Here is a 20178-nt window from a genome sequence, read left to right as displayed (position 1 = left end):
TTCATTTTGGGGTTTATCTTCCTGATACTCACTGCAAACCTCAACAATTCCATCCTCAATGGATAACACCCATTTGGGAGGGAAAATGGAAGCAGGAGAAGAGAATATCCATGAGGAAACATCCATGGCTGAGCTACATCCACAGGTGAAACCCATGAAATCCTGTTTGAAACAGCAAAGCCCAACCACCTCCTACAGCTATTCCCAGAGGGAGCAGCTGGATCCAGGCCCTGCATGAAAAATCCATTGGGAATTCCACAGGGAAGCAGGGAAAAGGGATCCTGGGTGTTAAACCTGATACTCTGCCAGGCAGAAAGTGTTCCCAAGAAGCTGAAGAATGTGCAAGGCTGCCACCTCCACCCACGTCTGCTCTGCCGAGCAGCCACAATAAAATTTGGGGTTTTTAATAGGAACAGAGCCATGAGCTGGAGAAACCCAGCGTGGTTTGCTCTGCAAATCAGGGAGAGAAGTGAGGGGGATGTGAGGGGTTGGATCCTTCACCTGAGCTGACCTGGAATTGCTCCAGCCAGGGGAAGGAGCTGGGTGGTGCTTCCAGTTTCTTTTTGCTCTGTAGAGGCACGTGATCATTGGTTGATTTTTAGTAGTAAAATCATTAGGGTTTAGTACGGTTAGATTGGGGTTTTGGGGAGAAAATCTTCCCTGTGAGGAAGGCACAGTTTGCCCATAGAATTTTGTGGCTTCCCCATCCCTGGAAGCATCCAAGGCCAGCTTGGACTGGTCTTGGAGCAGCCTGGGACAGTGGAAGGTGCCCCTGCCCATGGTTTGGGTTGAAACAAAATGATCCTTAAGGTACTTTCCAACCCAAACCATTTCCTGATTCTATGATTGTCAAAAATACCCCAAACCCATCAGATCTGCAATAATTCTACTAAGCCACAGGCCTTCCAAACCCTGGGCATAAAGGAAAGTTCCAAGAGTTGCCTGAGGTGAGTGATAATCTTTCCTGCCTGTAGGAAGGAGCACCCTGCTCTCAGAAATAAATCCCAAAATAAGAACTTGTCCCAATTCCCTGTAACTATTCCTCTCCAAAATCCCAGCAGAGAGCCCTGACTGAGCCCATTTCCTTCTGGTTGGAAAACAGAAGAAAACTCTGTTAGGAGCAACACCTGCTAAAACCAACACTGTCCCACTTTTTTGGGTCCATCTCCCCATGAATCTGCATTTTGATAGTGCTCAGTGACCTGACCCTCTGCCCAAATTTCAGCAGGAATTCTAGCAGGGACAGACTCAGCTCCAGGGGATGCCAGATAAGATTCCAAGCTGCATGATTCGGTTTCATCCGAGCCTGGGAGGAAATCAGACTCCTGAGTGACCCTTTTGCAGGTTTTCATTCCAACAAAACCCCCTGGAAAACCAACAGCCACAGAAAGACCTCCAAAGCAGCCTGTCCTAGGAAAGCCTCAGCACTTAGAGGTAATTTTGGGGGCATGGAGCACTTTGCAAAGCTCTCTTTGCTGCTGCCTTCCTGGCAAAGGTCAAAGCAAGGTTTTGACAGCATTTCCCTCTCTCTCCAGCACCCTCATGGACAAATGTCCATTGGGAAATACACCTGGAACAAGGCCTGGCTTTGCAAGACAAACATTGGTTCTGCAGGTAGAGGCAAACAAAACCCATGGGCTGGGCTGACACTGGGAAGACACAGAATGGGCCCCTTAAAACCTGCCAGGCTTCCCAAAATCCAAACATCCATTGGGAAGCTCCTCTTTTCAGTCCTTAAAGGCTTTCACGTGTCAAAGATCTCCAAGGAGAGCCCCAAAGAGATGGAAGCACAGTGGGGTCAGGAGCTCGTGTAGGCCATGGGGTGGGGGAGTGGATGGTGGATTAGAATGGACATCTTAAAACATTCCCATATGCAACCATTCAGGCTTCCCAGAATTCAAACATCCATGAAAAAGCTCCTCTTTTCACTCCTTAAGTACTCTCATATGTCAAAAATCTCCAAGGAGAGCCCCAAAGAGATGGAACCACAGTGGGGCCATGAGCCCCTGTAGGCCATGGGGTGGAGGTGGGCAAGCGGGGGGAGGATTAGAATGGACTCTTAAAACATCCCCAAATTCCCAAGTTCAACCATCTAGGCTTCCAAAATCCGAACACCCCTGAAAAAGCTCCCATTTTCACTCCGTAAAGACTCTCATGTGTCAAAGATCTCCAAGGAGAACCCCAAAGAGATGGAACCACAGCTGGGCCGTGAGCCCCCACAGGCTGCAGGGATGCAGGTGGGCGAGCGGGAGGAGGATTAGAATGGACCACTTAAAACATTCCCAAATTCCCAAATTCAACCATCCAGGCTTCCAAAATCCAAACATCCATTGAGAAGTTCCTTTTTCACTCCTCAAAGGCTCTCACATGTCAAAGATCTCCAAGGAGAGCCGAGAAGAAGTGGAATCAGAACAAGCCTGTGAGCCCCCATAGGCCACGGGTGGAGGACTAGAATGGACTCCTTAAAACCTGCCAGGCTTCCCAAAATCCAAATATCCATTGGGAAGCTCCTTTTTTCACTCCTTAAAGACTCTCATGTGACTCTCTCACATGTGTCAAAGATCCAAAGATCTCCAAGGAGAGCCCCAAAGAGATGGAAGCACAGTGGGGCCATGAGCCCGTGTAGGCCACGGGGTGGAGGTGGGCGAGCTGAGGGAGGATTAGAATGGACCACTTAAAACATCCCCAAATTCCCAAATTCAGCCACCCAGGCTTCCAAAATCCAAACATCCATTGGGAAGCTCCTCTTTTCACTCCTCAAAGGCTCTCACATGTCAAAGATCTCCAAGGAGAGCCGAGAAGAAGTGGAAGCAGAGCAGGGCTCCAATCCCCCTGTAATAGGCCACAGGGAAGAGCACTAGAATGGACTCCTTAAAACTTGCCAGGCTTCCCAAAATCCGAACACCCATGAAAAAGCTCCCCTTTCCACTCCTTAAAGACTCTCATGTGCCAAAGATCCAAAGGTCTCCAAGGAGAGCCACTAAGAGATGGAAGCACAGTGGAGCCATGAGCCCCTGTATGCTGCAGGGTGGGTGAGCAGAGGGAGGATTAGAATGGACATCTTAAAACCTTCCCAAATTCAACCATGCAGGCTTCCAAAATCCAAACATCCATGAAAAAGCTCCTCTTTTTACTCCTTAAAGACTCTCATGTGTCAAAGATCTCCAAGGAGAACCCCAAAGAGATGGAACCACAGCCGGGCCGTGAGCCCCCACAGGCTGCAGGGATGCAGGTGGGCGAGTGGGAGGAGGATTAGAATGGACCACTTAAAACATTCCCAAATTCCCAAATTCAACCATCCAGGCTTCCCAAAATCCAAGCATCTTTTGGAAGCCCCTCTTTTCACTCCTCAAATGCTCTCACATGTCAAAGATCTCCAAGGAGAGTCGAGAAGAAGTGGAAGCAAAGCAGGGCTGTGAGCCCCCATAGGCCACAGGGAAGAGCACTAGAATGGACTCCTTAAAACCTGTCAGGCTTCCCAAAATCCGAACACCCATGAAAAAGCTCCTCTTTCCACTCCTTAAAGACTCTCATGTGTCAAAGATCTCCAAGGAGAGCCCCAAAGAGATGGAACCACAGCCGGGCCGTGAGCCCCCACAGGCTGCGGGGATGCAGGTGGGCGAGCGGGGGGAGGATTAGAATGGACCACTTAAAACATTCCCAAATTCCCAAATTCAACCATCCAGGCTTCCCAAAATCCAAACATCCATGAAAAAGCTCCCATTTTCACTCCGTAAGGACTCTCATGTGTCAAAGATCTCCAAGGAGAGCCCCAAAGAGATGGAACCACAGCTGGGCCATGAGCCCCCACAGGCTGCGGGGATGGAGGTGGGCAAGCTGAGGGAGGATTAGAATGGACCACTTAAAACATCCCCAAATTCCCAAATTCAACCATGCAGGCTTCCCAAAATCCAAACATCCATGAAAAAGCTCCCATTTTCACTCCGTAAGGACTCTCATCTGTCAAAGATCTCCAAGGAGAGCCCCAAAGAGATGGAACCACAGCTGGGCCATGAGCCCCCACAAGCTGCGGGGATGGAGGTGGGCGAGCAGGGGGAGGATTTTGGGTACTTACCCTGAATCTGACTCTGAGGCTGAGGGTTAAAAGCTGTGCTGTGGTTCAAGGAGGCTCGAGGGTTGGGTGTGGGGGCTGGGTGGTGTGGGCTGACCCTCATGGCCGTGCGACGCAACTGCTCCAGCTCGCTCAGGCGCTCAGAAAAGGACAAGCTGCCGGGCTTTGTCTGCTCATCTATTTTCTGACGATGTCCTAGTGTGGGAGGGGGGGGAAAAAGATCAGAAAAGCTCACTTGGTACATGAGGTTGGTTGGTTTTGGTTTAAATTTTTTTTCCTGGTTTTTGCAACCCCTGATCTGCTGGTGAATGTCCTAATCTGGGACTGTCTGAAATGAAAGTGAAATCACCCCTAAAGCTCTGCAGTCTTATTGTGGGACAGCCTGAGAGGTGCCCAGGGCTGAAGAACCAGAGCCACCAAAAATTTCAGGGCCTTTCTACCCTTCCTGTGGTTTCTAAATGGGGGAAATGGCCCCTGTGCTAAACCTGCACTGGGATAACTCCTCAAAAATTCCATCCCAGATTGTCACCAGGCACCACAACCACACAAGTGCTACAGGACTGAAAAATAACAAACCAAATCAAATCCTGGTTTTGGGTCCTTTTGCAATGGTTTTATGGACAGGAACAGGAAATGAACACCAGCAGAACTGGAACTGGGATAATGAGGTTTCTCTTGGTGCCACTGGGAGCTCCAGGAAGGTGAGGTCCCATCAGACACTCAGCTTGAAGGGAAGAAATGCTGAATTTTGAGCATCAGCAGGGCACAGGGGACTTGGGCATGGCCATGTGAGAATTACTGAGTTCAGCACTTCCCAAAGCAGCCCTTGGAGCACAGTCCCCATGAAGCTCCGGGGCTGGGAGGGGACAGGGAAGTCCCAGAGAGCCAGAACAGCGTTGGGACACATCTAGAATCAGCTGGAAGGACTGAGGTGACACAATTCAATTGTCCACTGTGCCAGGCTGCTCCAAGCCCCAATGTCCAACCTGCCTTGGGCACTGCCAGGGATCCAGGGGTGGAATTCCATGCCAGCCCTGCCCACCCTGCCAGGGAACAATTCCTCATTGCCAAGATCCCACCCAGCCCTGCCCTCTGGCACTGGCAGCCATTCCCTGGGTGCTGTCCCTGCATCCCCTGGAAATTGTCTCTCTCCAGCTTTCCTGGGGCTCCTGCAGGCCCTGCAAGGCCACCCTGAGCTCAGCCCAAAGCTTCTCCTGTGCAGGTGAACAATCCCAGCTGTGCCAGCCTTTTCAAAGGTCCCAGCCCTGAGGCTGCCACAGCTCCAGGAGCCTTTGGCCAGCGCTGCCAGGGATGCCCAGGGTGGGATTGTTGGGGGTCTGGGCAGGGCCAGGGGTGGCACTGGGTGACCCCTGTGGGTCCCTTCAGCTCAGGATATTCCATGGTTCTATTCTATGATTCCATGATTTCTGCATGTTGGATTTGTCTCAGGACATCAGCTGCCTCATGGATCCTTGTGCCTTATCTTTTATCCTTCTTTCCATTGGACCCTCCTGTCCTGCCAGAAATGCAGCCCAAATCTCCAGCCCAGAGGTCAAACATCTTCATTTTTCTACTTGTTCCCTTGAAGAAACAGGGGAACTTGTGACAAGAAAAGGGGGAATGGCCTTAAGGTAAAGGAACGCAGGGATGGATGGGATATTGGCAATGAAGAATTGTTCCCTGGCAGGGTGGGCAGGGCTGGGATGGAATTCCAGCCCTGGATCCCTGGCAGTGCCCAAGGCCAGGTTGGACACTGGGGCTGGAGCAGCCTGGGACAGTGGAAGGTGTCCCTGCCATGGCAGGGGTGGGATGAGATAATATTTAAGGTCTTTTCCACCCCAAACCATTCTGTGATTACATAAAAAGTAGGTATTATTTTATTTTTTTTATCCACTATTCCTTATTCCACACTCCCCCCCTTAACTTTTTATCCATAAACATTTCTACAAATCCCTCTCTCAACATTGAATATCACTGAATAAGCAACAAAAAATTCTCTGCAAAGCCCTGTAGGCCCCTTCCTCCACAGAGAACTCTTTCAAGCCACCCTGACAGCTCAATCAAGACACAGGCCCATTTTATGCACTAAAAGGAAAATGTGCATTTAAAAGCAGTTCCCAGTAGCTGCATTTCTAAAATTAAATTTTATAACTCGTCTTATGGTTCCAAATCTCAGTGGCTCGGCATTTCTTCCCCTTGCCAGGCCCTTTGGCACAGCTTGAACTGTCTCAGATTCCACACTGTGCTGTAAATTATCCCAAGGGGAGGGGGAGGAATTAAAATATAAAAAGACATATTATATAGCAGTGGTTTCATCATTAAAGAGACCCATTAGGGCTTAAAAAAAAAAAAAGAAATAAAAAAGGAGGGGAGAAGCAAAGACAGATGAAAAGGACTTTTATCTGCCATTCTGGTTGGTCGAGAGCAAATGCTGCATTTGTCAGCAGAGAGAAGCTGGGAGTTCCTCAAGCCTTGCGCTCCTGACCCTGGATGTGAATGCCAACACGTGGAGTCACACAAGATGTGTAAAATACCTCATCCACGGGGATTATTTTAAGCTCCAGCAGGATCAACCCAGGGCTGGCAGAGCCAAGAGCCACATCCTTCCAAGTGCAGCCCCACGCTGGCGCTTGTTCCTGATTTCAGATCCTCCTCAGATTTCTCCTCCTTTTAAAGGAGAGCGGGAAGGCCAAGCCTGACCCCCTGTGACCTCCCCTTCCCCTGCCACCCCTCCTGACTGCAGTGCCAGGCTGCTCCAGGCTGTGGGAGGATCTCTGCCTGTCTGACAGAATCCCAAAATCCCTGAGGTTGGAAATGCAGGATCCCAGGGAGTCCCAGCTGTGCCCAGCCCACAGCACTGAGTGCCACCTCTGCTGGGCATCTCCAGCGATGGGCATTCCAAACCTCCCTGGCCAGCCCATCTGAAGGTTTAACAACCTCTAATAATAACTCTTTAATGTCCAAAATTCCTCCTGATTTCCATGGTATCTTCATACCCTGCATCCACTGTGCAAAACTTGGACCTTCCCACCCCTTCCTGTGCTGCCCCAGAGCATCAATCTGATTTTTGGGGTGTTCCACAAAGGGCCTGTGTGGGCCCTTTTCCACAGCCTGGGATTCCCAGGAGTGCAGGGACACAGCCAAGATCTGTCTCATCCCTTGAATTTGTGGAAATTCCATTTGGGAGAAAGAGCAGCACCAACAGGTTCTTCCTCAGAAGAACTCTGCTGCTTTTATGGCTCCATTTTCATTTGGAGTGGGAAACACTCAGAATCAAGGCCAGGCAATTGTCACCTCAAGATGCAGCTCCAAAAGTGCCTCTTTACCCTCCTTGTCCCCAGCCAGAAAAAAAAATCTATTTATTATTCCTCCTCCTCTAACTGCACAGAACCTGTTTGGCACCAGAGCTCTGCAGGAGAGAAGTGAAGAAGTGTGTCAGAAAAAAAGGAACAAATATAAATATTTCTCCCAAGCCACTCTCAAAGCACAGGCAGCCCTTTGTGAGGGTGACCTGCATTTTGGTGTTTATTAGCTGTGCTTTGAAGTTCCCCTCTAAACACCTTGCTGGGGCAGACAAAATATCCTCAGCTCACCCATGGGACAGGCAGCACTGTCATTAACCCTTTCTGCAGGTGGAAAATGGAATGCCAGAGCAGTGAGGTGCCCTGCCCAGGGCCAGGAGGTGACCCTGGGACAGCCACTCTGCTGCCAGCCCCATGAGGTGACCACAAGCCCAGAGCTCCCTTTTCCAGGATGAAAAAGAGCAGCAGGAAAGTGCTTGGAACCTGCTCCCTTCCCTTTTCCAGGATGAAAAAGAGCAGCAGGGAAGAGGTTTGGAACCTGCTCCCTTCCCTTTTCCAGGATGAAAAAGAGCAGCAGGAAGGGGTTTGGAACCTGCTCCCCTCCCTTTTCCAGGATGAAAAAGAGCAGCAGGGAAGTGTTTGGAACCTGCTCCCCTCCCTTTTCCAGGATGAAAAAGAGCAGCAGGGAAGAGGTTTGGAACCTGCTCCCTTCCCTTTTCCAGGATGAAAAAGAGCAGCAGGAAGGTGTCTGGAAGCTGCTTTGGCTCTGCTGAAGCACTTTGGCCACAAATCTTGATGAAAATCACTCAAACTTCCAGCTGTTGAAGGAAAACCTTGGCACAGAGCTCACACAAGGAGGAACCACTGCCTTCTTCCTCTCCTCGTGTCCCCAGGGATTTCTCACAAGAATCAAGAAAGAGAGAAATTCTTATTACTCTTTCTTTTAGCTCCTGTTAATAAATTTCTCTTTATGCCCATTTGAAGTTTTAAATCTGCTTTCCCTTTCTCCTAATCCTACCTCAAAACAAAAAATAAATGCATTAGGAATTAACCAGCACCAAAGCCACCACACTCTTTAATACATTAACTGAGAAATCTCAGAATCAGTAAAATCTCCAATGAACAAACCAAAACCAAAACTCTTTCTCTGTAAGAGAAAAGAAAAATGAACATTTTCCCCCCTCAGCTTGCAGGGGAATCAATTAACAGAGAAAAGGATCAATTAACAGAGAAAAGAAAATGCACATTTTCCCCCTCAGCTTGCAGGGTCAGTGTTTGGGATGCTGCAATAAACAGGACATGCAGCCAACTTGGCTAAACCACAGGATTTAGGGTCTTTTTCACTTTTTTTTTGGGTTTTTTTTTTTTTTTTTTTTTAGATTATCCCTTCCAAATGCTGCCTGAGTGAGGTCAGGAGGACTTTTTGCCATGGAATATTTTTTTTTGGAATATTTTTTGGAATATTACACAGGGATGGCAGGGCAAGATGAAAGTGCTTCCCCTGGGAATGGCAGGGAAATGCATTTTTACAGCCTGGGAGAGCCCTGGAACACTCAGGCCTGGCCTGGGGCCAGATATTGGCATTGGGGATGGGGAAATGACAGCAGCAAAGTGCCCTGGCAGCCCCTGCTTCCCTGGGAATGCCAGGCCAGTGGAGGCTCAGGCTGGGATGCACAAGTGCAGGAAAAGAAACAAAATTTCCTTTAAAATTTCCCTTGAAATTTTAAATTTTCCTTTTTTTTTTTAAATTTAAAATAAATTATAGGGAAAAAAATTGCAGGCATCCTTAGGCCCTTTCAGGTTCAGAGAGGCAGAATCGGCCAAGGAACCTTTATTTTCCTTTGAAATTTTGAATTTTCCTTTAATTTTTTTTGCAGGAATTCTTAGATGCTTTCAGGCTGAGAGAGGCAGAATTGGGTAAAGCAGAGGAAGTGAAATGGAATTTTTTTTTAATTTTTGAAATCTGGAATTTTCCTTTAATTTTGTTTGGGGGATTTTTGCAGGCATCCTTAGATGCCTTTCAGGCTCAGAGAGGCAAAATTTGGTAAAGCAGAGGCCAAGGAACTTTTACCTTCCTTTGAAATTTTGAATTCCCCTTTAATTTTTTTTTTATTTTATTTTTGCAGTCATCCTTTGATGCCTTTCAGATTCAGAGAGGCAGAACAGGCCAAGGAACCTTTACCTTCCTCTGAAATATTGAATTTTCCTTTAATTTTTTTTAAATTTTATTTTTGCAGACATCCTTAGATGCCTTTCAGGCTCAGAGAGGCAGAATTGGATAAAGCAGAGGCTGAGGAAAGGAATTGCTGCTCCCCTCCTTCCAGCTGGAATTTCTATGGAAAACCAGGACCATTTTCCAAGAAAACACTTTTGGAATGGGTTAATGGATATCCCCATCCAGGTGGAATCAGGAGATCTTTAAGTTCCTTTCCAAACAAATCCATTCTATGATTTTATGAGGTTTTTTTTTTGTCTTTTAATCAAGTTTTTTCCTTTTAATTACTCCACTCTTCTGTCACTTGTTGTCATCCACTCCCATTCTTTTTGGGAGTTTTTTTTTTACATTCCTCTCCTTTTACTATTATTTATCCTTTATCCTATTATTATTTATTATTTCTCCTTTTTCTTTCTTTATTTTCTAATTTCAATTATTAAACCATTCTTATCCCAACCCATAGGGTTTTTTTTCCCCCAGTTGCCCATCCCACCATGGAAGGTTGGAGGTCAGTGTGGTTTTAAACCAGACCAGGGGAGTTTAACTAAGCTGAGCCTTTGTGCCTGAATTCTTCCCCTTCTCTCCACTTTTCCTCTGTGGAAAAGGAAATTTCACACCCAAAAATGGGATTATTCCCAGGAAAATGCAGAGTCTGGCCAGGCTTTACCAAAGGAAGGAGTGAGTTTAAATAAACCTGTTTGCCTTAGAGGCACTTTGGACCTTGATTCAAACATCCCCTCTTTGCAGGGCTGGTTCTAACAGGGTTGGGTCCAGCTTTAGTGAGGTAAAAAAATCACCAAAATTCCATTGTGTCCATTAATAAAGTGCTGAACGCTGTTCTGTGTCTTGGAGATAAAATTAATGTGATTATTTTGTATAATGATGAGAGGAAATGTACTCATATCATTCCAGGAAGTGAACACACTGTGTTTAATGGAAAAAAAAATTAATATGATATGATATATGATATGATGATATGATATGATATGATATGATATGATATGATATATAATATAATATAATATAATATAATATAATATAATATAATATAATATAATATAATATAATATAATATAATATAATATAATATAATATAATATAATATAATATAATATAATATAATATAATATAATATAATATGTCAGGGACAAATTCTAAATATTATTATTTTTTGCAATATAAATTCTTGTTAAAAAATGAATTCTTCACCCACAGAAGTGTTCAAGGACGGGGCTTGGAGCAACCTGGGATTGTGGAAGGTGTCAATCACCTGAATTTAATTTGCAAGCAGCTGAGAGAGCCCAGATTGATCAGTGGATATGTAAAATAATTGATAATTGTAATTAAATGTGCAAAAGGCCAAGAAGAAATGGGATTGTTCAGAGTGACCTCAGTGTGGCCTTGCAGGGCCTGAAGGATCCACAGGAGCATGGAGAGAGACAATTTCCAACCCGATTTTGTGTTGCTATTAATTAAAATATAACACTTCTATATTATTACCAAGCTGAGAAAACCTTTAAAACAGAAATGCTTTCAACTATAATGCAAAAAAAAAGGGCATGATTATTTTGTTAACAATGCCTAAACATTGTTTTCCTCTGTGCCACAGATGAAATTCTTGGCCCTCCCTTTTTCCCTGAGCTCCTCTCAGAAGGATCAGCCCAGTGTCAGAGCTCACCAACCTCTCCTCCGTGGATTAAAAATAATATAAAAGCCCTCTAAAAACAGAATTAGACCCAAACCTGATTGCTGTGCTCAGCACAAATCAGGCCGGCAGAGTTTTGAGGAGATTCATCAGCGTCGTGGTTTTGGTTTGTTCATTTGAGATTTGATTGATTTTGAGATTAATTTATAATTAATGTATTAAAGACTGAGGTGGCTTTGGTGTTGGTTAATTACTAATGTGTTTATTTTTTGTTGTGAGATAGGATTAGGAGAAAGGTAAAGTGGGTTTAAAACTTTAAAGGGGTCTAAAGAAAAATTTATTAACAGTAACTAAAAGAAAGAATAATAAGAATTAGAATACAATATTTAGAGCACTTCTGCACCCTCTATAACTTTTTCATGGACAATGTAAAGAAACAAAACCTAAAATTTCAGTCAGTTTACTGCCTCTAGAATAGTTTTTCTTCAGTTTACTTCCTATTAATATTATGGAGACTTCTCTACAAGAAAAAAATAATTTTCAAAACCATAACATTCAGCAATCACATCTTTTTTCTTTTCCTGTTTTTGTTTTGAAGTGCTGGATAGCACAAAGCTCATTTCCAGATATGGAACATGGTGGCAGTCAGGAGATTCTAATATTATATATGAGAATATATATATTGTATGTTATTCTATATTCTCTAGTCTCTATTATATGTTACATATTGTATATTCTCTATATTACATATTATATATTTTACATTATATATTATATGTTATATAGTATACATTATATTATGACATATGATATATGATATATATATTATATATTATGTATTATATATTATGCACTGTATATAATATATTATATATATTATATTATATTATATTATATTATATTATATTATATTATATTATATTATATTATATTATATTATATTATATTATATTATATTATATTATATTATATTATATTATATTATATTATATTATATTATATTATATTATATATACCCAGTGCTGGGTTGGGAACGAGGCCCTGACTCCATGGCCAGGCTGATCCAGAGGAGCTCTGGGACACTGGGAAACCCTTCCAGGTAAATTCTCTCCTCAGTTCCCCTGCAAAGCTCACCCTGGCTGGAATTGCTCCTCCCTTGGAATAACTGCAGGTAAAATGATGTTTATGGTCTGATGCTGTGCTGAGCATTTAAATTTTCCACCAAGTGATACCATTTTTCTGTGGGCAGTGACACCAAGAAGGTGAGCCAGGATTATTTACAGATTTCTGCTCTCCCTATTTTACCTGGGAAAACCCCAGAGAGCTCCTTGCACCTCCTTTGTAAGTCCTGGAAAATTTTCCCTCTGTGTTTTAACAGTAATTACACAATATTTTGACAAGATACTTTTGCTTAGCTCTTCTTTTTAAAATAATTTTAAAATTATTTTAGATTTTTTTCAACACAGGTAGAGGAAAATTTGTAAAAAGAAGGAATTCCATCCCAGGACAAACCAGAGCAGTTGGGAGGGCCCAGATCAAGACCCTCTTACCTGATATATTCTAGAAAATGAACTTCAGCTCACAGAATCCCAGAATTTTCAGGACTTCTGGAGCTCCCTTAGTCCAGGCAGGGTCACCTGGAGCAGCTGACACACGAACACATCCAGGTGGCTCTGGAATATCTCCAGAGATGGAGACTCCACACCCTCCTTGGGCTTCCAATTTCCAATTTTCTGCTCTAATTGCCGGCTGGGAGCCCTTTCCATCACTGAAACTCAGCCCAGTTGTGTCAGGAGAGCTTTGGGAGGAACAGTCCGGGGAAAAAGGACGAGTGGAGGCTGTGCTTTCCCTCTCTCCACAACCCTCCAGGGTGCCTCCCACTCTTTCCCTCCTCCTGATGAACACACAAAATCCTCAGGTCTATCTCGAGCTCCCAAATCCACAAAAAGCAATCTTGACACGTTTCTGAATGTGGCAGGAGTTTTTCCTCCTCTCCCCCAGCTCTGCTGGTGAGGCCTCAGAGGTACAAACAGCAAAGGACAAGTGAATTTCCACTAAAACCACAATTATTTTGAGTAGATCCACCTCAGCTTCTGCTGAATCTGTGCCCTCCCTCTTGTGGAAGTGTAATTATTGCCGGGAATTAACCCCAGGAATTAGGTCATGGCAATGAAGTAAAAGTCATGGAGCGTTTGGGGTTTGGAGGGAAGAAGTTGATCATGAAATTTGAATCAGTTTGTAAAATTACAACCTTTGCTTTCTTTTCCCTTTCCCCCATCTCAACTTCCAAAACCCCAAGCCCTTGACAATGTTTGAATGAGTCCCAAGCCAAGCACTGCTTTGCCAAAATCCTCTTTTGTTTCTTTCTGGTTTGCATCTTCCCAAAGTGCCCCAGGAATCCCCTCCAGCCACGGCTGAGGCAGCAGAGCTGGAGATTTGCCTGAGAGAGAAGGTGAAGGATGAGCCCCAGGCAGCCAAGCACCAGCTCAGGGAGCAACCAAGAAAAAAAATAAAACACAGGCACAAAAAACCCCTCCTGTCTCCAAGGGAAAGCTGCTGAAAACACCTGGAATCCTGGAATATCCTGAGTTAGGAGGGATCCACAAGGATGATCCAACTCCAATTCTGCCCAGATCCCCAAACAATCCCACCCTGGGCATCTCCTGGAGCTGTGGCAGCCTCGGGGCCGTGCCCATTCCCTGGGCAGCCTGGGCAGTGCCAGCACCCTCTGGGCAAGGACCTTGCCCTAAAATCCAACCTAAACCCCTCCTGGCACAGCTCCACCAGGAACTGGCCCCATGGAGCTCTGCCCTCAGTGTCCTCTGCTCCAGCTGGACAATCCCAGTGCCCTCAGCCCCTCCAGATCCTTCCCCACCTTCAGAACCTCCCTGGGACATTCTCCAAGAGCTTTTGATCTTCTGTTGAGACACACAGAACTGCCCCAGGACTCGAGGTACAAGAGCAGCCCTTGGGAGAAGGTTTCTGCTGGACACAGGGACCTCACTCAGGCACCTCAATCTCGTTTCTGGAGCCCCTCCCTCATCTTGAGTGTCTTAGGTTGGAAATGGGGCTGTGTGTTCTGTTCCCATCTGTCAGAGCTGGGGCAGTTCTCTGCTGTCCATGGGGCAGTTTTTTCTTTCTCTCTCCCACAGCCAATCCTCCCTGCAGGAGATCTCTGCTGTCCATGGCCACTGAGTGTCCCTGCAGGGCTGATCCAATCCCATCATCCCATGGGGAGATGCTGCGCCCAGGGGAGGAGCCAAGCATTCCTACCTGGATCCAATCTGAGGTGCTGGGACAGCCCAGCAGCCTTTGCCCAGTGCATTGCCAGAGGAGCAGCTTCTGCTGCCCTGCATTGCCAGAGGGAGCCCAGGCCCATCTCCAGCAGCCCTGGAGCTGCAGAGGAAAACTCCCCCCTTGTGCAGGATCCCTGCTCCAGCAGAGCCACAGCTGGCACTGCAGGAGGGCTGAGCCCCCATGGGATGGGGCTGTGCCACCCCCTGACACACAGGGGGACAGGGACTGCTCTCACTCTGGCAGTGGTTTGTTTTTTGGGGTTTTTTTTGTACTATTGCATTTGTATTTTAGTTTTCCTAATAAAGAACTGTTATTCCTATTCCCATATCTTTGCCTGATAATTTCAAAATTATAATAATTCGGAGGGAGGGGGTTTACATTTTTTGATTTCAAGGGAGGCTCCTGCCTTCCTCAGCAGACACCTGGCTTTTCAAACCCAGACACTGAGCAGGAAGAGCCAGGGGTGAGGACATTTGTCACCTGTGCAGTGACTCCAAACAGGGCAGTGGTTGTACAAACAGCAGAGGAATTGCTCAGACAGGAACATTTCATCACCAATGTCTCGAGGCAGTGAAAGGTCCCCATCACTCACCCTCAGCCAGGGCTCAGCAAGGCACCTGCACCTAAAAGGTCAGGTCCTATGCCTCGGTGTTTATATAAACCAGGGCAATTTGGCAACACCAAATTCAATTTACTCCCTGGAGGTGCTGACTGCTCACACTTTCACCACGTGGAGCTTTGCTCCTGCCCAAGAAAAGAGCATAACTGGGGCTGCACACCTCCCCTGAACTTCAGACCTTTGCTTTTAGCAAATCCAGCACCTCCTGTTGCCACACAATAGCTGAAAATACCTGGTTTTCCACAGAAATGACTTTGACTATTTTGTTTTGTTGGTTCCTCCTCTGGACTAAGGCTCCACTGTGAACTCATAAATTTCACGTGGTTCTGCCTGGGCTTTTCTGGAACCCTTTTTTTTTTTTTTTGCTTCCCTGATTTTCTCTGCAGCTGCAGGGAGATATAGTGAGCTACTGTGGAGCACTCTGAAAGCAGGGCCTCTGAGAAGTTTCCAAAGTGGATACAAGCAGGTTATTCTTTGCCTTGTTTTCCTTGGCTCGGCCCGAGCTGCTCAGGGTGAGTCAAACTGGATTAACTTTCAAGAGGGAAGTGGTGTGGTCAACCCAAACTGTTTGTGGTGAGATTGGGAAGATACGTGGGACAGGTAATGAGGAACAGCCCGTGGTGCTGGCTGGAGGGAGGAATCAGGCAAACAGAATCCTTAATAATTAAATCAACACTGTCCCATAAATGTTTCTGGTTTTGTTTTTTTTAGCTTTATGTGCTGAGGGTTGTGACACAGCCTGGCTTTTCTGGACTGGTCAGCCCCAGAAGGTGGCCTGGTGGATGTGGGGCTTGATGGACTCGAGCTCCAAACTCAAAGGAAGAATAAAGGAACAAAGGTCAGGCACTATTAGAAAAATAAAAATAAAATGTCTCCGTGTTTTGTTTATGACAGGGGAAATTCTTTCTGCTGCCTCCTCCCATTTTTACATGCTGTTCCTAATCTGTTCCATGATTAAGGAAGGCAGGGAAGATGTTCACATCTTCCTGTCTCTTTAGGATGTGTTTAAGTGATTTATGAGGACGTCGTGTTCTTGTAGGACAGACAACAACTGCCCTGATGATTCCAAGCAGAGCTGACATGGCCTCTCATGGAATCATGGAATGGTTTGGGTTGGAAGGGACCTTAAAGATCCCTGTCATGGGCAGGGACACCATCCATTATCCCACATTATCCCAGTCTGTCCTTGGACACCTTGAATCTATTCAGCTTCTATTCCAGCCCCTCCCCACGCTCCCAGGGAACAATTCCTTCTCAATATCCCATCCATCCCTGCCCTCCTTCAGCTTAAAGCCATTCCCTGTGTCCTGCCACTCCATCCCTTGAGAAAAGTCCCTCTGCAGCTCTCCTGGAACCCCTTTAGGCATTGGAAGAACACAATTCTCCCCCAGGCACTCTGTCCCTCTTGCTTTGCACACCCTCACACAGGCACAGGATCAGCCTGAGTGAGATTTGTCATGAACACTGAGAGAAAATTCATTTCCTCACTGGAATTCCACAGAATCCACAGAATTCCCAGAATGACCAGGTTGGAAGAGACTTTTAAGATCTTGAGTCCAACCCAGCCCCAACCCCTCAACTGAACCCTGGCACCCAGTGCCACATCCAGGCTTTGTTAAACACACCCAGGCATGGGCACTCCACCACCTCCCCAGGCAGAACATTCCAGTATTCCCAAAGAGCAGAAGCACAAATGGAGATGCAGAGCCAAAGTAAAGTTTTTTTCCATTCTTCACCACCATGAAGCAAAAGCCCTGTGGTGTTTTGTGTGGGGCTGCAAGGAGGGAATGCTCCAGCTGATAATCCAGGGCAGGCAAAGCTGGCAGGAACTGCAGAGCAGGTGGAGTTTTGCCAGTTTTTGGCTTGCTCCATATCTATTACTATGTTCTAAAACCCCAAACTCTTAAATTTCCCACCCTGTGATATCACACACTTCTATTCAAACCCCACACCCACAATCCCAGTTCTGTCATTCAATTTTGGAAGCTTCTCCAGGCCCTCAGGTCAGTGCAGTGTTCTCTTGGGGGTCAGTGCCTGGCAGCACAGAAAGTCTGGAATTCTCAGCAGCCAGAACTTCAACAGATTTTCACTCTTCGCACTTGTATTTCAAGCAGAAAATAGGGGCTGTTCACTGAAAATGCCACGTAGCTTCCTCCAGCCTTTCCCTTACACACGTGGTGTTTTGGGGAACCCATAAATCAGGAATCTCCTCAAAAACTGAGGCTTTAGAAAAGGTCCTGCACTGCTAAAATCTTCTTAAGCAAACAGAAGTGTCTGAGCCCTCCATGAGGGGTGAAAGTTTCCCTCTCCCTTCTCCCAGATCCCCAAGGAGCTGAGGAAGGAGGGATCAGCTCACAGAGGGAAGGAAAACTCTGCAGGAAAACTCATCTGCCAGTCTTGAGGGACAGGGGGATTGATGCTCCAACAGCTCAGCTGTGCCAGCAAATCTCCTTCTGGGAAGGGGAAAGGCAAAATAATTCCCTAAAACCCACAACAGGCACCTCCACTCCACAAAATAACTTCCTAAAACCCACAACAGGCACCTCCTCCAACTCCAGACCCATCCCTTCCAGCCCCAGCCTCTGCTTCAAATCTTTTTTTTCCCCCTCCTATGGAAAATGTTCTTGTGCCCAAAGATCTTCATCTTGCTCACTGCTTTTAACAGCTACAAAACCTTTGTAGAGAGAGCATTTGGCAAGAGAAAGTCAGGCCTAATGAGGGATGTTCAGAAATAATCTACATTCAGCTGATTCTGGTTTTGTCACAGTTCAGAGCACTTCCCCCTGGTTTCAGCAGAGAGACATCAAGGAGGGTCACCAAAATTATTAGACTGAAAATCATGTTAATGATGAAGGGTGAAAAAAGAACTGTGTGGGATGAAGTGACTAAGGAAACGGCTTGAAATAATTTCTGCAGGACTGGGTCAGACTTAACTTCATTCCTGACCCACAGTGCAGCAGCTCTGGCTTCCCTTGCCCCTGATTTCTCAAGGAAGGAGCTTGGCCTGTCACCACTTCTGTGTTTCATTTTAAAAACCCCAAAATTATTTGAGATGCAATTCATAGGATCTACTGCACTCCCAGAAAAGCAGTGTTGTCACCAGGTTTCCTGCTCCACATATTTGACCATTTCATGGAATTAAATAAATTACAAATTCCTGTCTCACATCACCCAATCCCAACCCTCCAGCCTCAGCAGAGAGACTGAAAAATGATAGGGAAAATAATCCCATCCCATATGGAAAAGGAGTGTCTGCACCATGAATCCTCAAGGATGAGAGTGTTAAAAATCTACTGAGGTTGAACTTATGGATAGGACATAAAGGATCCTCACCAGCACTGCTCTGTGCCAGGAATTCCTATGAATCTAACAATCCTTTGTGTTGCCAACCAGTTAAATTCCATAAATACATAAAGGGGCTACAAAAGTGCTGGAGAGGGATTTTCACCAGGGCATGGAGTGACAGGAATATGGGGAATGGCTTTAAAGTGTCAAGAGAGCAGCGTTGGATGGGATATAAGGAATAAAAGCTTAGGAAAAAGCTTAGGCTTAGAAAAGTTAAGGCTGGAAGAGTGCTATGAAATAATCACATTTCAGTTCAATCTCCAGACAAAAGGCCTTGAAACCAAGAATTCCTGTCTTTCCTTCATGAGATCCTTTATCTGTTACAATTCAGAGATTCATAAGCTTTGTTCAAAATTAAAAAAAAATAAAAATGGAAGCATGTATTGGGAAAGAGGTGACTTTGCTTTCATACAGAATTTGTATCATGGAATGGTTTGGGTTGGGAGGGACATTAAAAATCAGCCAGTGCCATGGCAGGGACATCTCCCACTGTCCCAGGCTGCTCCAAGCCCCAGTGTCCAACCTGGCCTTGGGCACTGCCAGGGATCCAGGGATGGAATTCCATGCCAGCCCTGCCCACCCTGCCAGGGAACAATTCCTCATTGCCAAGATCCCACCCAGCCCTGCCCTCTGGCACTGGCAGCCATTCCCTGGGTGCTGTCCCTGCATCCCCTGGAAATTGTCTCTCTCCAGCTTTCCTGGGGCTCCTCCAGGCCCTGCAAGGCCACCCTGAGCTCAGCCCAAAGCTTCTCCTGTGCAGGTGAACAATCCCAGCTGTGCCAGCCTTTCCTCCCAGCAGAGCTGCTCCATCCCTCTGCCCATCCTGGAGCCTCCTCTGGGCTCTCTGCAGCAGCTCCAGCTCCTCCCTGGGCTGGAACCTCCTTTGTGTCTTTTCTCCTAAGTAACTCTCAGCTCCTGTAACTCCAGGCGTGTGGAAGGAGCTGAATCCTTCCACTAAAATTTAATCCTAACCCACCACTTAAATTTAAATGTTGGGTATTTTCCAACAATGAAATGGTTCATTTTTTATGGTTTCTAAGTTGTTATTTGGTACAATTCAGCCTCAGCTTCCAAAATGAGGCACTTGCAGCAGAAAATGAGGAAGAAATAAAGGTACTAATATTAATTAAGCCCACTGAAATAATGAAAAGTTTTTTTTTGGAGAAGAGTTTGACTTTTGTTTTTATTGTATTAGGAAAAGTTTCTTGGGGTTTCCCCAAAAATGACCTCAGGTAGGACAAGATTTCCTTCAGAACAGAACCAGCAGCTTTTTAGGCTCCTTCTCAACTCCTGCTCAGCAAAATATTCCCTCTCTCCACACCCCTCAGCATCCCACTCTTGGATATCTTTCTTTTTCCCAAAGGTATTTGGGAAAACTACATATCCAACAGGGAATAATCACATTTAATGCCCATCTTAACTTTAGGCTAAATCCATGTAGCCTTTTCCTTTCACATCACTTTCAGGCACTTGGGCCATGAGTAAAATTTTCAGAGCTTTGTAGGCTAAAACAATTCAATGAGGAAAAGCAGAAAAAAGCAGTCAAAAGAAGAAAAAAACCCTAATTTTTCAGGAGATGTACACAGCAGGTCAAATGGCCTAAGGGAAATATTTAATTTAGGACTCAGACTATTTCGACCAAGTTTCCTAACCAAAAGTATTTTCATCAGGAGCACTACTCTT

The 20178-nt window shown here is 45.7% G+C and overlaps 1 protein-coding gene across 6 annotated transcripts in view; it reads right to left on the bottom strand.

Annotated features, from left to right (window-relative positions):
* Nucleotides 1-20178, bottom strand: part of RUNX1 (RUNX family transcription factor 1) — a 178419-nt gene that overhangs the window by 36861 nt on the left and 121380 nt on the right. For 4 of the 6 annotated variants that reach the window (XM_036383532.2, XM_036383542.2, XM_036383553.2 and 1 more), the window contains one exon: nt 4076-4267. The exons of 1 other annotated variant lie outside the window; for it this stretch is intronic. In XM_036383532.2, the coding sequence (XP_036239425.1) occupies nt 4076-4267 (192 nt within the window). Of the gene's footprint in view, nt 1-294; nt 301-4075; nt 4268-20178 lie in introns of all 6 variants that reach the window. One more of the 6 variants, XM_036383564.2, reaches the window with a different exon arrangement.

Source organism: Molothrus ater, chromosome 2 (assembly GCF_012460135.2).
Source record: "Molothrus ater isolate BHLD 08-10-18 breed brown headed cowbird chromosome 2, BPBGC_Mater_1.1, whole genome shotgun sequence".
Lineage (NCBI taxonomy): Eukaryota > Metazoa > Chordata > Aves > Passeriformes > Icteridae > Molothrus > Molothrus ater.
This window is presented reverse-complemented; position numbering and strand designations above follow the sequence as displayed.